At 43.8% G+C, this 18963-nt stretch overlaps 1 protein-coding gene across 1 annotated transcript in view; it reads right to left on the bottom strand.

Moving 5' to 3' along the window:
* Positions 1–765: 765 nt before the first annotated feature.
* Positions 766–18963, bottom strand: part of LOC109870248 (anthrax toxin receptor 1-like) — a 32653-nt gene continuing 14455 nt past the window's right edge. Inside the window, exons 10-18 of the mRNA XM_020460667.2 lie at positions 18207–18305; positions 17682–17751; positions 16351–16429; positions 15712–15807; positions 15339–15377; positions 7530–7628; positions 7170–7337; positions 6894–6974; positions 766–3375 (exon numbers count right to left, since the gene is read on the bottom strand). Coding sequence (XP_020316256.2) covers positions 3112–3375; positions 6894–6974; positions 7170–7337; positions 7530–7628; positions 15339–15377; positions 15712–15807; positions 16351–16429; positions 17682–17751; positions 18207–18305 — 995 coding nt within the window. The 3' untranslated portion in view covers positions 766–3111. The remainder of the gene's footprint in view (positions 3376–6893; positions 6975–7169; positions 7338–7529; positions 7629–15338; positions 15378–15711; positions 15808–16350; positions 16430–17681; positions 17752–18206; positions 18306–18963) is intronic.

Here is an 18963-nt window from a genome sequence, read left to right as displayed (position 1 = left end):
GCCGCCACAGCCCTATCCCGGATTTACATTTACTATGTTACGTCTAGTCCATGAGACCAGGCTGTGACCACAACTCCATATCGTGGCAAAGTGGATCATACTGAAGCTGCTGAAAGTGTGTGTGTGCACTTGTGCATGTGTTTTTGTTGTCTCCTATCCAAATGTACTGGGTGGAGCAGCAAAGAATCTCGAACGTGTGAAAAAGGGGTCAGTGAGTGCTCCTTTTACAACACAGAGCCCCTCATAATTCACATAATATGAAGCCTTGCTGAATTGAATTGTATTTACGTAGAGTTTGGCACAGTCTGAATATTACCCTAGGTGTTTCATTTGTCTGGGGTGAGATAATATCTGTGCCTACATACAGCATCGTGGTACATTACGAGTTTTTGTGACAGTGTAACAAACATAGAGATCCTATTAAATGTAATATTCTCATGACTAATTCTATGGTAATAAAATGTATGTGCTCACAATCCCCTCAGTAGAAGACATTGTTAAAACAAGTGGCTGGAGTATTGATGGTGTATTAGTAACAGCGTTCTAAATGTGTTTTCCCTCCATGGTGGTGGTGTCCCCTGAGCTTCCCTGTCCGGGAGGTGAGGAGGGTATCCACAGCCACCCTTCAGACACTAGCCCAGGTGGATAAGCTCTCCCTTCCACCCCATCATAGACAGGCTGCTGAAGACCACCCAGGAGCTCACCGGTGACCCCACTGACCTCAGATAGGTCACTCACACACAAAAACAACCCATTCGTTTCATATAAAAGCTTGAAAGTCAACCTTTATTAATACTGTAACAAACAAAAAAAATAAAATAATCTTAAGACGTCTTTCCATACTTGTTTCAGTACTCCCATTAATACATGAAAAACAATGGTTAACATGTAAAAGAATGGTTAACATTTAGCGCAGGGGTGTCAGAAATATGGCCAGCGGGCCATTTTATACTTTAAAATCACAAAAACAAAATCGAAATAGTATCAAAAATTATAATGGACCAGCGTGCTAATAATCACTGAAATGAAAGCTATACAGACAGGGAGTGTAGGAAATTCTAATTCTAAAGGACTATTTCTTTGCAAATTTTGACAGCGAGGAAATAGAACACATTTTCAGTGCGGCCCTCCGGACCTCGTTGACGACCGAATGCGGCCCCCTGGGGCAAAATGAGTTTGACACCCCTTATTTTAGCGTCTCAGAGCTTTTTCTCAGGAGAACACAACCCCACAATGGTCCTGATGATCATTCTGAAGCATAGAGTCAAAAACGCACCAGGGACTACATAATAATGAGGTCTACTTAACGTTGTTGCTCGCTCCTCTTACTATGCCATTGCTTGAGTGGGATGATGTTCCAATAAAGAGCCATAAATCCAGTCATACAAAATGGCGGATGTTCATCATTGTCAAAAAGTAGAACTATATAATTACACTTGGGTGCCATAGAGCTTTATTTGTGCCGTACCGATAAAAACAAACGAAATGCATGCACCTCTCTTAATCATCATCATCATCATCATCATCATCATCCTGAACAGCTTTCAGCAGTGCTACAAAATAACAAAGGAATATAGTAACACAATGGTATTATAGGTCATAATCGAATGAAGTAACATTATACAAAGAGAGTAGAAAGATCTAAGTAGAACAATTCTGAAAGGTACCGTGTGTGATAAGCATACAATAGTATTCCTCAACCTTTGTCTGTACCAAGGACCGGCATGCTATGGACTTCCTCCTTTTGAGGGCTTGATTTAAATCAGTGATGGTTCATGGACAAATCACTGAAATGTCACGTGCCTTTTGATACAGGACAGTTGCACTTAGGAAGGGAATACTCCATGACCTAGTGCCCGGATTATAGACCAATGGGGTTGAGAAACACTGCCATATGAAGTTGCGTGAATAGTTGTTTGTTTACATGCACAGTGTCCACCTTTGTCAGTGGACACCTTTGTCGTATTCAAGTACGCTCCTCTAGGTCTTTGGGGTTAATAAATTAGAGACGCGGTGAACTGCCCTGCAGTTGCAATGTGATTGTGATTAGATCAAAAAAGATAAAGGTAGAAAATACAATGTATAAAAGGAAAGTACAGTTTTGGGACTGTAAAAAAATGGATGAGAGCCAATGACCTGACTTTAGCTGTTTTGTTTTGAGAGGTCCATGGTTCAAAAGTGATTTAAAAAAAACGAACAATATAAAACTTAGATAAACTTAGATAAACCTGGGTTCATCCTTAGAGATAATCACCAACAAAGTGTTTCAAAATGCAACATTTTTATGCTAACAAATCTCTTACGCTACGCCTATGTATGATTCTCAACTAACTCGTTCAGGGGATGTAACAAACAAAAAAATATCAAGGTGTTTGTGCGCCTCATTTTTGGCAGACCATGTGCTCCTATCCTGAGAGAGTATACTGTATAAGCAGAAATCTTACGTGTTCAGGCCATATAAAAAAAAAGTGTCCCAGTGTCAACTTATGCTTATACGCTTATGGCTTCCGGCAACACTACCAAATGGAAGTAATTCAAATGGGTTTTTTGAGCGGAATATGGAATAACCCACATGGGTTAAAACTGTCTTTCTCAGTCTGTGTAAACTGATTTGGACATGAGAAACAAATATTACATTTAATCAAACCAGTGCCATGTTTTGTTGACCCCCTAAAAAAATGTGCCCTTTCACATCTTCCAATTGACAAAATAGAGACACATCTAAAGATACATCTAAAAATGTACAAAAGAGACAAGCAAAAAAGCTCCAAATTCTACATCATCTAGATTGGTTTGATAGCAAAATCCAATCATTGTGGTTCTAAGTAAACCGACTCAGAGATGACTAAAGTTACACAAATTCACACAGTCTCACTCTACTTTCGCCTTGCCACTAACCATCATAACATACTCAGTAGCTGATCAAATCATTTCATCCATTGCAGTAGGTTTCTTTCTATGACTACATATTTTGCTGTCCAGCAACAAACCATTGTCTCCTGCTAATTTCACCCCAACTCCAATAAATACTGTGCTTCTTTTTCGGGTTTGAGGGAGCATCTTTGGCAATGTGGACTATTTCTTTATTGGAGTGGGGTCCCTAATTTGCTCTCATGGTCTGCTGTTTGGGCAGGGTGGGGGGCGTGTGGGAGGGGGGCAGGGGGGACCTGGGGGGGTGCGGGATGGGGGTGGCCCTGGGGGCAGCTGGGTGACGGGCGGCGCTCGCGGGGGCGGGCTGGTCTGTGGTGGCGGCGCTGTAGTGGGGCTGATCAGGGGACGGTAGTCAGAAGCGGGAGGGGGGCTATGGGCCCGGGGAGTTGCCTTGGCTGCTGCCGCTGCCTCGTCCTTCACCCGGGTGAAGTTGATGCATCGACCCTGGGGGGAAAGAGACAGTAACATCAGATTACACTGGGATCAGTGTATACTGGAGGTATACAGGACCCCATAAAGCTACAGTAAAGACATAACTCAGATTACATTGTACCCCCCTCCCTGACATGATCCAGCCCCTCTCCCACGTACAGCACACAGGTGTCTAACTCCCATCTAGGCTAACACCTCTGAGCCCAGCTGACCCCATGGTCATGGGACGGTCACTACCCTTTCTGTCTGTTCCAACCAGGACCAGCTGGCTGGACGGTTACCCATCAGCCCTTGCTGTGACCCCCCTACGCCCTCTTCCCAGTCCAATGTTCTGTTCCAATGTACTGTTGCTGTTGCCAATGAAACTGTGGCTGCTTTCCAAAAACTCCATGTTGTTTATAGCACCATATGGAGAATGAGAGAGATAAAAATAGATAAAGGTGGAGAGAGACAGAGGATTGGTAGGGGGGGGGGCAGAGGATTGGTAGGGGGTGGGGCAGAGGATTGGTAGGGGGGGGGCAGAGGATTGGTAGGGGGGGAGAGAGACAGAAGATTGGTAGGGGGGGAGAGAGACAGAGGATTGTTAGGGGGGGAGAGAGACAGAGGATTGTTAGGGGGGGAGAGAGACAGAGGATTGTTAGGGGGGGGGAGAGACAGAGGATTGTTAGGGGGGGAGAGAGACAGAGGATTGGTAGGGGGGAGAGAGACAGAGGATTGGTAGGGGGGGAGACAGAGGATTGGTAGGGGGGGAGAGAGACAGAGGATTGGTAGGGGGGAGAGAGACAGAGGATTGGTAGGGGGGGGAGACAGAGGATTGGTAGGGGGGGAGAGAGACAGAGGATTGGTAGGGGGGGAGAGAGACAGAGGATTGGTAGGGGGGAGAGAGACAGAGGATTGGTAGGGGGGGACAGAGGATTGGTAGGGGGGGACAGAGACAGAGGATTGGTAGGGGGGGAGAGAGACAATTAAGTTCATTTTGTTGATAAACGTTTTGCTCTCTATTCTCGTCCACAGCAGCTACATAGTTTGAACCCCCACCATCCACCACAGTGGCCTCATACTGTGAACTCTCGTGGTTTATGGCCTAACTCAGATTCATGCCCTTACTGGAAAGACAACCCAGTAAGCCTTTTTCCATCCCCCACACAGATAGGAAGGCATGGACGTACTAGGGCATACTGTACGACTGTAGAGGCATTTAACATTATGCAAACACACACACACACTGAGTGGCCGTATCGGCAAAAAAACATTCCATTCATTCTGACTTGTAAATTATGTGTCAAGGAGAAAAAAAACAGAAATCCACTGGTAACCAAACACTGTCTCCTCAAATCCACTCTAAAAGTCTCTGACATTCCTTCCAGTCAATAACAGGATGAGAACAAGAGAGGGATGTTGAACATAAAATCACATATCCTTTCATTCTCTGCAGACCCTTTGAGAGGTTCATTTCAGCTACCTTTCTGCGAGTACTTCACATCGAACCAGTGTGGTTTGCGACATTGAACCACAAACTTACAATACAAAGGCAAGACAAAGAATGTCCTTCGAACCTCCCTTTTCCAATGTCTGCCATTAAACCCAGATGTCATAAAGCAGACTAGCCAGGGCTGCTTCAGCAGGGTTCGTGTCCCCGCTGGTCGAGACGACTCTCGCGGTTGTCTCCGCTGCCTATTACCTCATGCCCTTCGCAGTGCAAACTCTCCATCAGGGGAGACATTAAATCAAAGCCTCTAGTTTCACCTCAGGAGTCGATCTGCTCGAGCACGTGATTTTTTACGTAGGAGCTCGCGGAGAAGTTGGAGAGTAGTTGGAGGCAAATAGCTGAGGTCCAAATAGCTGAGGTCCCTAGGACTAGGGATACACGGAGCGAGAGGGAGATGACTAAACCAGACTAAGCATGCTAATCATACCCTGCACACTATACTGCACTCAACCTAAACTAAGCAAACAGGGAGAGGGTCTGTGTCCAAAACCAGCACAGAGAATCCCATAGTGGAGTGGGAGAGGAAGATGGAGCGAGAGGAGGGGTGTGGAGAGAGGGAGAAGACTGACGGAAGGGTCAAAGAGAATGAAAAATAAAAGATGAACAGATGGTGCCTTTCTGTTTTTCAGTGCCATGGAGTTACATAGCTACATGGGTTGTATTCGGAGAGGATGCATTGACTAGGGGACATAGCAGCTCCATTGTGGACTGATGAAATCAAAGGAAACTAGGGATTGAACTGTAAAGGCTTTTAGCCAAGGCTTCTCTCAATAGTGCCATTCAGGATACGGCCGTCGTCATAGCAATCTGCATGGTAATAAAATGCAACACAGCAACAGACTGAAATATGTCTGTCAGGAATCCAGATCGGACCTTGGCCAAATGGGTCCAATGGAACACACAAGGCCTGTGTATATATGCTGTGAACGCCAATATGTCCTGTGTGTGAATATGTGTCTGTGTGTGAGAGAGAGAGAGAAAGAGAGAGAGGGAGTGTGAGTGGGAGTGATAAGAGCTGTGTTAGCAGCTAGCATGGCCTAGGGGACATACATGCTGAAATGTCAGTAAGACAGTTTAATGGTTCTCCTCAGGTCACACTTTACACAGGAAAGAGCTTGCCTGCCTTGTATTTGTTTCCATTCCCCCTAAAAAAAAAAAAAAGATTACACCAGTACCAGTAGGCCTGCCTGGGAATTTTTCTGCTCCTTCGTAACAGACCGCAAATTACTTGAGTAGGCGACACCATTACACGGAAACACTTCCTCTGGAATAAGCAATGCATCATGTTGAACCTTTTGCTCGTGGTGATCGTTTTCCTGGATCAAACCTTTTGAACAAAGTATCAACATCTATTTGGCCGGGAGAAATCATTGAAATTTGAAGGAAGCCAATCATTAGCATAGGCATCATTGTTTCCCTTTGTGGTCGAAAGCTTATTTTCTGTGTTGTTGTTGTGAGCTTATCTGGCAGTACTTCACTTCTTCTCAGTTCATACATTTGGCTGAGAGAACACTCTTTACATGTGGAATTCCCGTTAAAAAAAGGGTTGTTTTCTGCAAATAACGCATGATTTTAACAAGCACCTGGAGAGGTGCCACCTCAGCAGGCTAGCTGCAGATCTAGCAGGAAAGAAAGGAGAGGAGGGCTATGGGATAAAGAGTCTCATATAGCCCAGCCCCTCCAAGTGCATATCTAGAGCAAAAAAACACCTTCAACCAACCCCAAACCAAACTCCAATCTCCGTTTTGACATAAAGGGTCAGTATTGCAGTTCAAACATGTGCCCGATCAGAAAGTAGTTAACGTCAAGGTTTTTAAAACATAAAGTGGATCTCTCTGGGGCACGTCCACAGCTCTGATTTATTTTATTTTTATGGCAGCGGCTGATTTGAAGCAGGTTTTGGGCTCTGCCTTATCATGGATCTTGGCACTGCAGGGGCATTTTTTTTGGGGGGGGGGGGGGGGGGGGGAGTGTAGGGCTGTATGATGAGGGATAGGGCTAAGGCCGGGCTCCCATGGTGTTTTAAGGCTTTAGTACTCACATGATCTCCTGGCTGAGGCCGCATGAGAGAAACCTGGTCGTAACCGCGGCGAAACAGGGCCCAAATGGCATCCAGTTTACCCTGCAAACAAAGGGAGGGAGACATGGCTATAGTGAATATTGTCAAAAATGTTACCTGTGTAAAGTGTGCATGGCCAATATGTATTTCATACTACACACAGTACCCTATTATACATGTATAGGTAGAGAGGAAGAGAGTGTATAAACTAGTCTGAGAAAGAAAGGTAGAAAGGAAGGAGAAGAAGAGTGTTTTTACCTGTATGGGGGTGTACCACTTCCTGTCTGTGGCTGGCTTCCTGTTGTGGGCCTTCTTGGGTTTGGGCTCGTACGGCTCAAACTCCTGCTCTGGCATTTTCACCACAGCGTTCTTGGGCTTCTCCAGCTTAGCCCCCTCCTCGGTTGAACCCTTCCCCCCCCAGCGTACCTGTAGGAGTGGAACAAAGATGGTGTATGACCTACTGTACCTGTGGAAGTGGGCCTACAGTACATACTACACACAGGCGGTGAGGAAGAGTCTAGAATAAAGTTCCAACTGTCATGTGTTTGTGAGGAATTATGGAAGATAAAGATGGACATTTATTTGGGTGTAACTGTAAAGTGATTGGATCCACCTCACCTCCATTCTTTTGATTCCTCCGACTCCTCTTCCTCCATAGTAGGATGCATCCACGGTTGGCCACTTCTTCTTGGGCATGCCATCTTCATCATCTGATTCCTGGCAGATAGAAAAGATGGGAGCAAATAATGAACTTCCAATCAAGTGTTTGATATGCCTTGGGCTCTATTTTCTGCTGGCGTTAAGTCGGAGCTACTGTCAAAATCACAATCTTAACTTATTGACTTATAAAAGCCAGGGTTCTGCTATTTTTCAACCCTGGCGTGAGGGTTGGTCATTTACCTGTCTTCCATCAGCTCGCTTGCGCTGAGGTGGGATGTGTGGAAATATTTTAGGCGTGTCTTTTAAAAACGTTTGCTTACGTACCAATTTTAAGCAGAGCTAGTGGTGATATTTAAGATTCACCAAAAGCTGGACTTAGAAATAACACAATTGGTTATGGCATCGATTTTGCCAACGGAGGCTCACAGTAGCCTAATCAGTGGCCTTTAACCTATGTTTTATTAAAATATCACAAGCAGCAAAACAGTCAACAGACATTCCCTTTATTCTTTATATTGAACATTATTTTTCTCCAGCTTCTCTGAAAAGTTTGGCCCCATTAGGCCTATCTGCGATGCCCATTGACTGAAAGGAGCCCGTGACTGTGGGAAGAATGTTTAGGAACAAGTTATAGCAACTGCTTATTATTTTCCCTTTATAATTGAGTAAAAAAAATAGCATCTTCCACTTTCATTTGTTGGACCAAACCGTCAATTGGTAGAGCGTGGCACTTGAAACGCCAGGGTTGTGGGTTTGATTCCTACGGGGGACCAGTATTCACCCCCTTGGCATTTTTCCTATTTTGTTGCCTAACATCCTGGAATAAAATTTTTTTTTTGGGGGGGGGAGTTTGTATCATTTGATTTACACAACATGCCTACCACTTTGAAGATGCAAAATATGTTTTATTGTGAAACAAGCAAGAAATAAGACAAAAAAACGGAACACTTGAGCGTGCATAACTATTCCCCCCCCCCCCCCCCCCCCCCCCCCCCCCCAAAGTCAATACTTTGTAGAGCCACCTTTTGCAGCAGTTACAGCTAGCTGCAAGTCTCTTGGGGTATGTCTCTATAAGCTTGGCACATCTAGCCACTTGGATTTTTGCCCATTCTTCAAGGCAAAACTGCTCCAGCTCCTTCAAGTTGGATAGATTCCGCTGGTGTACAGCAATCTTTAAGTCATACCACAGATTCTCAATTGGATTGAGGTCTGGGCTTTCACTAGGCCCTTCCAAGACATTTAAATGTTTCCCCATAAACATCTCGATTGTTGCTTAGCAGTATGCTTAGGATCATTGTCCTGCTGGAAGGTGAACCTCCGTCCCAGTCTCAAATCTCTGGAAGATTGAAACAGGTTCCCCTCAAGAATTTCCCTGTATTGAGCGCCATCCATCATTCCTTCAATTCTGACCAGTTTCCCAGTCCCTGCCGACGAAAAATATCCCCACGGCATGATGCTGCCACCACCATGCTTCACTGTGGGGATTATGTTTTTGGGGTGTTGAGAGGTGTTGGTTTTGCGCCAGGCATAGCATTTATCTTGATGGCAAAAAAAGCTAAATTCTAATCTCATCTGACCAGAGTACCTTCTTCCATATGTTTGGGCAGTCTCCCACATGCCTTTTGGAGAACAATTTAAGCAATGGCTTTTTTTCTGGACACTCTTCTGTAAAGCCCAACTCTGTTGAGTGTACGGCTTAAAGTGGTCCTATGGACAGATACTCCAATGTCCGCTGTGGAGCTTTGCAGCTCCGTCAGGGTTATCTTTGTTCTCTTTGTTGCCTCTCTGATTAATTCCCTCCTTGCCTGGTCCCTGAGTTTTTGTGGGCGGCCCTCTCTTGGCAGGTTTGTTGTGGTGCCATATTCTTTCCATTTTTGAATAATGGATTTAATGGTGCTCCGTGGGATGTTCAAAGTTTCTAATATTTTTTTTATAACCCAACCCTGATCTGTACTTCTCCACAACTTTGTACCCGACCTGTTTGGAGAGCTCCTTGGTCTTCATGGTGCTGCTTGCTTGGTGGTGTCCCTTGCTTAGTGGTGTTGCAGACTCTAGGGCCTTTCAGAACAGGTGTATATATACTGAGATCATGTGACAGATCATGTGACACTTAGATTGTACACAGGTGGACTTTATTTAACTAATTATGTGACTTCTGAAGGTAATTGGTGCACCAGATCTTATTTAGGGGCTTCATAGCAAAGAGGGTGAATACATACAGTGGGGCAAAAAAGTATTTAGTCAGCCACCAATTGTGCAAGTTCTCCCACTTAAAAAGATGAGAGAGGCCTGTAATTTTCATCATAGGTACACTTCAACTATGACAGACAAAATTTGATTAAAAAATCCAGAAAATCACATTGTAGGATTTTTTATGAATTTATTTGCAAATTATGGTGGAAAATAAGTTTATCTCAATACTTTGTTATATACCCTTTGTTTGCAATGACAGAGGTCAAACGTTTTCTGTAAGTCTTCACAAGGTTTTCACACATTGTTGCTGGTATTTTGGCCCATTCCTCCATGCAGATCTCCTCTAGAGCAGTGATGTTTTGGGGCTGTTGCTGGGCAACACGGACTTTCAACTCCCTCCAAAGATTTTCTATGGGGTTGAGATCTGGAGACTGGCTAGGCCACTCCAGGACCTTGAAATGCTTCTTACGAAGCCAATCCTTCGTTGCCCGGGCGGTGTGTTTGGGATCATTGTCATGCTGAAAGACCCAGCCATGTTTCATCGTCAATGCCCTTGCTGATGGAAGGAGGTTTTCACTCAAAATCTCACGATACATGGCCCCATTCATTCTTTCCTTTACACGGATAAGTCGTCCTGGTCCCTTTGCAGAAAAACAGCCCCAAAGCATGATGTTTCCACCCCCATGCTTCACATTAGGTATTGTGTTCTTTCGATGCAACTCAGCATTCTTTGTCCTCCAAACACGACGAGTTGAGTTTTTACCAAAAAGTTATATTTTGGTTTCATCTGACCATATGACATTCTCCCAATCTTCTTCTGGATCATCCAAATGCTCTATAGCAAACTTCAGATGGGCCTGGACATGTACTGGCTTAAGCAGGGGGACACGTCTGGCACTGCAGGATTTGAGTCCCTGGCGGCATAGTGTGTTACTGATGGTAGGCTTTGTTACTTTGGTCCCAGCTCTCTGCAGGTCATTCACCATGTGGTTCTGGGATTTTTGCTCACCATTCTTGTGATTATTTTGACCCCACGGGGTGAGATCTTGCATGGTCTTGTATGTCTTCCATTTCCTAATAATTGCTCCCACAGTTGATTTCTTCAAACCAAGCTGCTTACCTATTGCAGATCCAGTCTTCCCAGCCTGGTGCAGGTCTACAATTTTGTTTCTGGTGTCCTTTGACAGCTCTTTGGTCTTGGCCATAGTGGAGTTTGGAGTGTGACTGTTTGAGGTTGTGGACAGGTGTCTTTTATACTGATAACAAGTTCAAACAGGTGCCATTAATACAGGTAAGGAGTGGAGGACAGAGGAGCCTCTTAAAGAAGAAGTTACAGGTCTGTGAGAGCCAGAAATCTTGCTTGTTTGTAGGTGACCAAATACTTATTTTCCACCATAATTTGCAAATAAATTCCTTAAAAATCCTACAATGTGATTTTCTGGATTTTATCTCCTATGATGAAAATTACAGGCCTCTCTAATATTTTTAAGTTGGAGAACTTGCACAATTGGTGGCTTACTAAATACTTTTTTGCCCCACTGTATGCATGCACCACTTTTTAATTTTTTATTTTTTAGAATTGTTTTAAACAAGTAATTTTTTTCATATAACTTCACCTATTTGGATGATGTTGAGTATGTCCATTACATGAAATCCAAATAAAAATCAATTTAAATTACAGGTTGTAATGCAACAAAATAGGAAAAACGCCAAGGGGGATGAATACTTTTGCAAGGCACTGTATGAAGATGTACAGTGCCTTGCGAAAGTATTCGGCCCCCTTGAACTTTGCGACCTTTTGCCACATTTCAGGCTTCAAACATAAAGATATAAAACTGTATTTTTTTGTGAAGAATCAACAACAAGTGGGACACAATCATGAAGTGGAACGACATTTATTGGATATTTCAAACTTTTTTAACAAATCAAAAACTGAAATATTGGGCGTGCAAAATTATTTTTCAGTTCTTTCCACAGATTCTCGATTGGATTCAGGTCTGGACTTTGACTTGGCCATTCTAACACCTGGATATGTTTATTTTTGAACCATTCCATTGTAGATTTTGCTTTATGTTTTGGATCATTGTCTTGTTGGAAGACAAATCTCCGTCCCAGTCTCAGGTCTTTTGCAGACTCCATCAGGTTTTCTTCCAGAATGGTCCTGTATTTTGCTCCATCCATCTTCCCATCAATTTGAACCATCTTCCCTGTCCCTGCTGAAGAAAAGCAGGCCCAAACCATGATGCTGCCACCACCATGTTTGACAGTGGGGATTGTGTGCTCAGGGTGATGAGCTGTGTTGCTTTTATGCCAAACATAACGTTTTGCATTGTTGCCAAAAAGTTCAATTTTGGTTTCATCTGACCAGAGCATCTTCTTCCACATGTTTGGTGTGTCTCCCAGGTGGCTTGTGGCAAACTTTAAACTACACTTTTTATGGATATCTTTAAGAAATGGCTTTCTTCTTGCCACTCTTCCATAAAGGCCAGATTTGTGCAATATACGACTGATTGTTGTCCTATGGACAGAGTCTCCCACCTCAGCTGTAGATCTCTGCAGTTCATCCAGAGTGATCATGGGCCTCTTGGCTGCATCTCTGATCAGTCTTCTCCTTGTATGAGCTGAAAGTTTAGAGGGACGGCCAGGTCTTGGTAGATTTGCAGTGGTCTGATACTCCTTCCATTTCAATATTATCGCTTGCACAGTGCTCCTTGGGATGTTTAAAGCTTGGGAAATCTTTTTGTATCCAAATCCGGCTTTAAATTTCACAACAGTATCTCGGACCTGCCTGGTGTGTTCCTTGTTCTTCATGATGCTCTCTGCGCTTTTAACGGACCTCTGAGACTATCACAGTGCAGGTGCATTTATACGGAGACTTGATTACACACAGGTGGATTGTATTTATCATCATTAGTCATTTAGGTCAACATTGGATCATTCAGAGATCCTCACTAAACTTCTGGAGAGAGTTTGCTGCACTGAAAGTAAAGGGGCTGAATAATTTTGCACGCCCAATTTTTCAGTTTTTGATTTGTTAAAAAAGTTTGAAATATCCAATAAATGTCGTTCCACTTCATGATTGTGTCCCACTTGTTGTTGATTCTTCACAAAAAAATACAGTTTTATATCTTTATGTTTGAAGCCTGAAATGTGGCAAAAGGTCGCAAAGTTCAAGGGGGCCGAATACTTTCGCAAGGCACTGTATGTACTCACTACTTACTGTAAGTCGCTCTGGATAAGCTTGTCTGCTAAATGACTAAAATGTAAAACATCGTGGGAATTCCTGTCACTGTCCTTGGTGTTGAATCTGCTTGTAGCCTAAGATATTTGCCTGTTAGTTTGTTTACCTTTCACTTGGCAAAGTGACTAGCAGGCCATATCAACGGTGATGTTTGGCTAATCTTACACTACATGACCAAAAGTATGTGAACACCTGCTCGTTGAACTCTCATTCCAAAATCAATTACATTAATATGGAGTTGTTCCTCCACTTTTCTCCTGTAACAGCCTCCACTCTTCTGGGAAGGCTTTCCACTAGATATTGGAACATTGCTGCGGGGACTTGCTTCTATTCAACCTCATGAGCATTAGTAAGGTCCGGCACTGGTGTTTGGCTATTTGACCTGGCTCGCAGTCTGCGTTAGAATTCATCCCAAAGGTGTTCGATGGAATTGAGGTCAGGGCTCTGTGCAGGCCAGTCAAGTTCGTCCACACCGATCTCGACAAACCATTTCTGTGTGGAACTCGCTTTGTGCACGGGGGCATTGTCATCTTGAAACAGGGAAGGGCCTTCCCCAAACTACTGCCACAAAGTTGGAAGCACAGAATTGTCTCGAATGTCATTGTATGCTGTAGCGTTAAGATTTCCACTTCACTGGAACTAATGGGCCTGGCCCGAACCATGAAACACAACAAAAGACAATTATTTCCCCTCCCCAAAACTTTATAGTTGGCACTATGCATTGGGACAGGTAGCATTTTCCTGGCATGCGCCAACCCCGGATTAGTCCATCGGACTGCCAGATGGTGAAGAGAAGGCGTTTCCATGGTTCCAGAGTCCAATGGCGGCGAGCTTTACACCACTCCAGTCGACGCTTGGTATTGCACATGGTGATCTTAGGCTAGTGTGTGGCTACTCAGCCATGGAAACCCATTTCATGAAGCTCCCGACAAACAGTTATTTTGCTGACTTTGCTTCCAGAGGCAGTTTGGACCTCGGTAGTGGTTGTTGCAACCGAGGACAGACGACTTTAACGCACTACGTGCTTCAGCGCTCGGTGGTCCCTTTCTGTGAGCTTGCGTGGTCTACCACTTTGCGGCTGAGCCGTTGTTGCTCCTAGACGTTTCCACATTACAATAAAAGCACTTACAGTTGACCGGGGCAACTCTAGCAGGGCAGAAATATGACAAACTGAGCTCTTTCTGAGAGCCCATTCTACTGCCAACGCTTGTCTATGGAGATTGCATGTTCAATTGTCCATGGCTCGAACATGCAGTGCATTTTCGAGAGGCGATTACAATGTGTGTAGAAAAATATTTCTATGTTAAAGCCAATACAAAAAAAACTAGACTGGCTACATGTTTGCTGTAACTAGGCCTATTGTATGGTTATTGTATAATATTTAATAAACTATCTTCAGTGGATAGGACAAGCATCCATGCCTCCTGCCCCAAGAGTCCTTAGGCCACATTATGCTCACTGTATGCTCATGGCACGAGAGAGGCGATGTATGACATCATGCCTCTGACCAGATCCTAAATGTTTTTTTTCTTATTTTTCTCTCGTTTAATTTGACACAAAAAAAAACTTATTGGAAAGATTCCGCCGTCCATGAGTTTGTGTTGAGAATGTACATTGGCTGGAATGCAATTGCAATTCCGTCTGCTATTTCTGGGGGAGTTTAAATGTGATCTGTGAAATGGTTCCATGATGGTTAGAATACATTACAATCGGAAGTATAATGGTGAGCGGACGTTCCCCATTTCTCTTCATATCGGGTCTTTGTCCAGTTCCTGAGAAAAGTTTGGACGTGCGTAAAACCCTCCATAGTCTAAGTTGCCTTGTCTGTATAATACTCCCGCAGGGAGCAATGACGGCGCCTGTAACCGTTTAGACTATTTAAAACAATTGTTTTTTATTTGTATTTCTTTTTTTTCTTTTTGCAAGACTCAAGCTGTTTCCCCTATCCAGCTGTTCCATTCTCCGTGTGGCCTGCTGCTAGAATGGACGGTAAAATCGCTAAAGTCGCAACAAAATTGAATATGACCTTGTGGATCAAGTTCGGAATGACAACATTTCAGGTGTTGAACATCTAAAGTCCCGCATCACTATTTTGAGAGCTTTTCTGTTTCTAAAATTGACTTATTTGGGTGTTTCTGGAGCATTGAGTCCCTGTATTGCATGACGAGATGAGGAAGTGACTTGCTGGTTGGTCCAAGTCTGTCAAAAAAAAAACAAGTGGAATCGCAAAAAAAGTGTCTGGACCCTTCTATAACATGCCTGCAATTTAACATCAAAAAGAATAAGAGGTTTGGTTGTGAAAAAACTAAATGCGCCTTCAAGGGCTGACTTACTGGTTCTGAGGGGGGTGCTGGAGGAGGCTCTTTGATCACCTAGACAGGAAGTTCAGGGTGGAAAGTCACATTCATATTAATTGATGACCGTGACTAAGTGGTCGCATCAGGTGTTCATTATCATTCCCTGGCATTTGTCATTTATCATCTGCAAAACTGACAAAGAAATTGTTACACACTTTTAAACTCATATCTATTACATTCTGTCAACACTCTTACACAAACAAGAACAACACCATTTGCATTACATTGAGCCAGGTTACTTTTAAAGGGTCATTAAATCAGCTACTCTGCTAAAGGGTCCACTCTATACAGTATAATATAACATGTGGCCCATAATTGCCATCATATTGAACCAATTTTTGACGGTTACCACTGTGCAGCAGAGGGGCCAGAACCACCACATGAACAGCATTGCCATCAACAGGAACAGAGCCAGAAGGGTGATGAGAAGGATGGTACCATCAAACTGCCAGGGGGAGATAAGAGTCATCGTTAAGACAGGGTTAGGACCCTGACGAGAGATGAGAGAAGACTGACGAGAGATGAGAGAGGTTGAGGAGGGGTCTCAAGATCTAAATAGGGGACAAAATGGTTCCTATTAGAGCCTATAGACTGTGGATGGGATGTGGTGGTGTTTTTTCTTTATTTTGTGGGTGAGAGGAGGTGCTGGTTTAAGTCCCTCTGACGTGGGGGGGTCTTTTGGGTGGATCATTGCTGAAGCCCCTTGTGGTTTGGCTCCAGACAGAGCACCAGATAGAGCAGAGGAAGAAAAGAAGAGGAGGAGGAAACTTACTCAAGCAAAACAGGAGCCCTCTGAAAAAACATGCTGAGAAAAGAAATGCCCCTGAACAAGAAAATGAGGCAGAAATGAAAAACTGAAAAAGATTGAGATAGAACAGACAAAAGAAGTAAAGAAATTCTGGAAATAGGATAATTGTTTCCCAACATAAGACCATTTCTAGTGAGTTTTTGAGTAGTAGTTGTAATGTGATTGGAAGAGCATACTTACACACTCTGTGGTGGTGATGTGCACAGAGCTAGTGATGAACGACAGGCCTTCATTCATGCTCACTTGCAGATAAACAACCCTGAAACACAAAGATGCACAGGGATTCAATACAGGACATGCCAAATGGAAGCAAATTATGCTAGCTAGGACTTGCTTGGACAAAACAGCTGAATGTCAAAATGGCACCGTTGTCCAGTGCCAAGGCGCCACACAAAAAGAGCTTTGCGCCCAACAAACAAACAGGCTATTATTGCTCAGACATGTTATTACATGTCTGAGACTAAGTAGGGCATCGGCACTAGCATCAAAGTTGGTTAAACCCTTTGTCAGCCAAGACAAGTTTTACCTTGCCCGATCAAAAACAATTGATGCCCATATCACAGTACCTTTCGCTTCTGGGCGCAAAACAATTCTAGCCAGGAAAACATACCAAACCTCAAGGATAAAAAAAAACACATTTTGAATTCCACACATTTTTTCCTAGGGGTGCAAAGCACGTAAACTGATCCAAGTGGGTATGTGAAGTAGTGTCCATTTTTGACGGATAAAGCCTCTTCAGGTTTGACAGTCTGGAGTCGGGTATGTGGTTTAAGTTCATGTGCACGCATACCTCAGTGCCAGCAAAACAGCTTCTTATCCCTTAAAGAAGCAACGATCAGAGGACAAATATGGACAGTTGGACTTGGGCCATGTTCACATTTTGTAGAGATGTGAGCATGTTTGTGCGTGTGTGTGAGGAAAGGGTGATACATTTGACCATGGGGTGCTAACTGCCAGATTACTCTACAGATGAAGAAAAGATGACAAAAGAGGAGAGAAAAAATGAGGGAAAAAAATATGGCAGAGAGGGAAGGGAGTTAGAGAGAGAGAGAGGAGTCACTGTAGAAGGGTGAGGGGAGAGGAGAAGGTAGAAGGCTGGAGGGAGAAGGTAGAGGAGAGGACAGGATAGAAGTAAGCAGGGAGGGGAGAAATTAGGGGAATGTGGTGATGAAAAAAAGAGGCTCTAAAGTGGTTTGTTGATTGAGAAACGAAGCCAGCCGATGGATGATGGGTGTGTCTGTGGTTAGGATTAAGGGGCAACCTTAACACCGTCCTCATTATGAATACACAGGGCTCTAACCAATGAGGATCTAAACGAGTGCTCATCGTCATATAGAGAGAATAGAGGAGGAGTGGACTGTGGCCCTGACAGGGATCGTGAAGACACCCTAATGCACGGCAGGCTTCTTCTGGGTCTCTCCCTCTGTTTGCGAGGGCTGGAGAGTGATCGGCTAGACGTGCGGTTAAGAGGCAACACACTCTCATCCTACAGATCAAAAAGATCTACTCACTGCCCAACTTCGTCTATAACCGGAGCTGTACACAGCAGGAACGTGTCTTCGATATCCACAGGCTTCTCATCTGGGGAGAGAGCCCAACACTTTTGTCAGCGGTTTCCTTAAATAACTTAAGTTTCTTCAATCACCTATAGTACTCCATGCATGTTACAGCTGAAAATACACATTATACACATTAGTATAAAAACACCTGGTAAGCCTACAGCGTTTTAAAGGTAATTATAAACTGGGTGGTTCGAGCCCTGAATGCTGATTGGCTGACAGCCATGGTATATCAGACCATATACCATGGGCATGACAAAACATTTATTTTTACTGCTCTAATTACGTTGCTAACCAGTTTATAATAGCAATAAGGCACCTTGGGGGTTTGTGGTATATGGCCAATATACCATGGCTAAGGGCTGTATCCAGGCACTCCGCGTTGCGTCGTGGCTAAGAACAGCCCTTAGCCATGGTATATTGGCCATATACCACACTCCCTCTTGCATTATTGCGTAAATGTAACCAGGTACTCACTAATTGTGAGGGTGTCGTTGACTTTAAAGCTGCATAACACCTGCTCTATATTTCTGGCGTGAAGGAAACCATTCCCTCTTACCACCACCTGGAAACTCTCTGGAAATAAAAGACAACAGCTTTAGTTGAGTAAAAATAGCACAGATACATACATACATACATACATACATACATACATACATACATACATACATACATACATACATACATACATACATACATACATACATCATAGGCTATCAGACATTACACAATTATGTTGGATAGCATACAAGATTAGGTAGATTGGCTTGGCAACACTGGTTAAATAATACAGAAAACATACTTAGGAAACAGACTGCAGGTCATATGGGACTTGTCTCTCTCGATTGGGAAAAAAGCCATTTATCAAACTGACTTCCATTTGGCAGGCCAGGATAAATTCCATTTAGAGACGCTCTCATAACAAGATCCCCAATACGATACACTCCATTAGAACCAATGGGGATTCCCGTCTGTTGGTGTCATTAGAGTGATCAGACTCCTATGCAAGTCAGCTGGTTGGCTTGGCTAGCTAGCTAGTTAGCTATCTGGCTAGCTGTTTTGTTTTGACCGCTGGGGCAAGCAAGCCCAACGTAAGTTGAAAGCAGAGGTCTGTGTGGTGATGATAGAGGCTTGTTGGGAGGACTACAGAGCTACTCTGATCGGTTGCCGACGTATAGTGGGTTTTCTGGCGCCCTAAACTCTAGAGGCTGCCGGGGGCATTACTCAGGTGGGT

The sequence above is a fragment of the Oncorhynchus kisutch genome, linkage group LG25 (genome assembly GCF_002021735.2).
Source record: "Oncorhynchus kisutch isolate 150728-3 linkage group LG25, Okis_V2, whole genome shotgun sequence".
NCBI lineage: Eukaryota > Metazoa > Chordata > Actinopteri > Salmoniformes > Salmonidae > Oncorhynchus > Oncorhynchus kisutch.
Note: the sequence above shows the minus strand (reverse complement) of the source record. Positions and strands in the feature narration are given on the sequence as shown.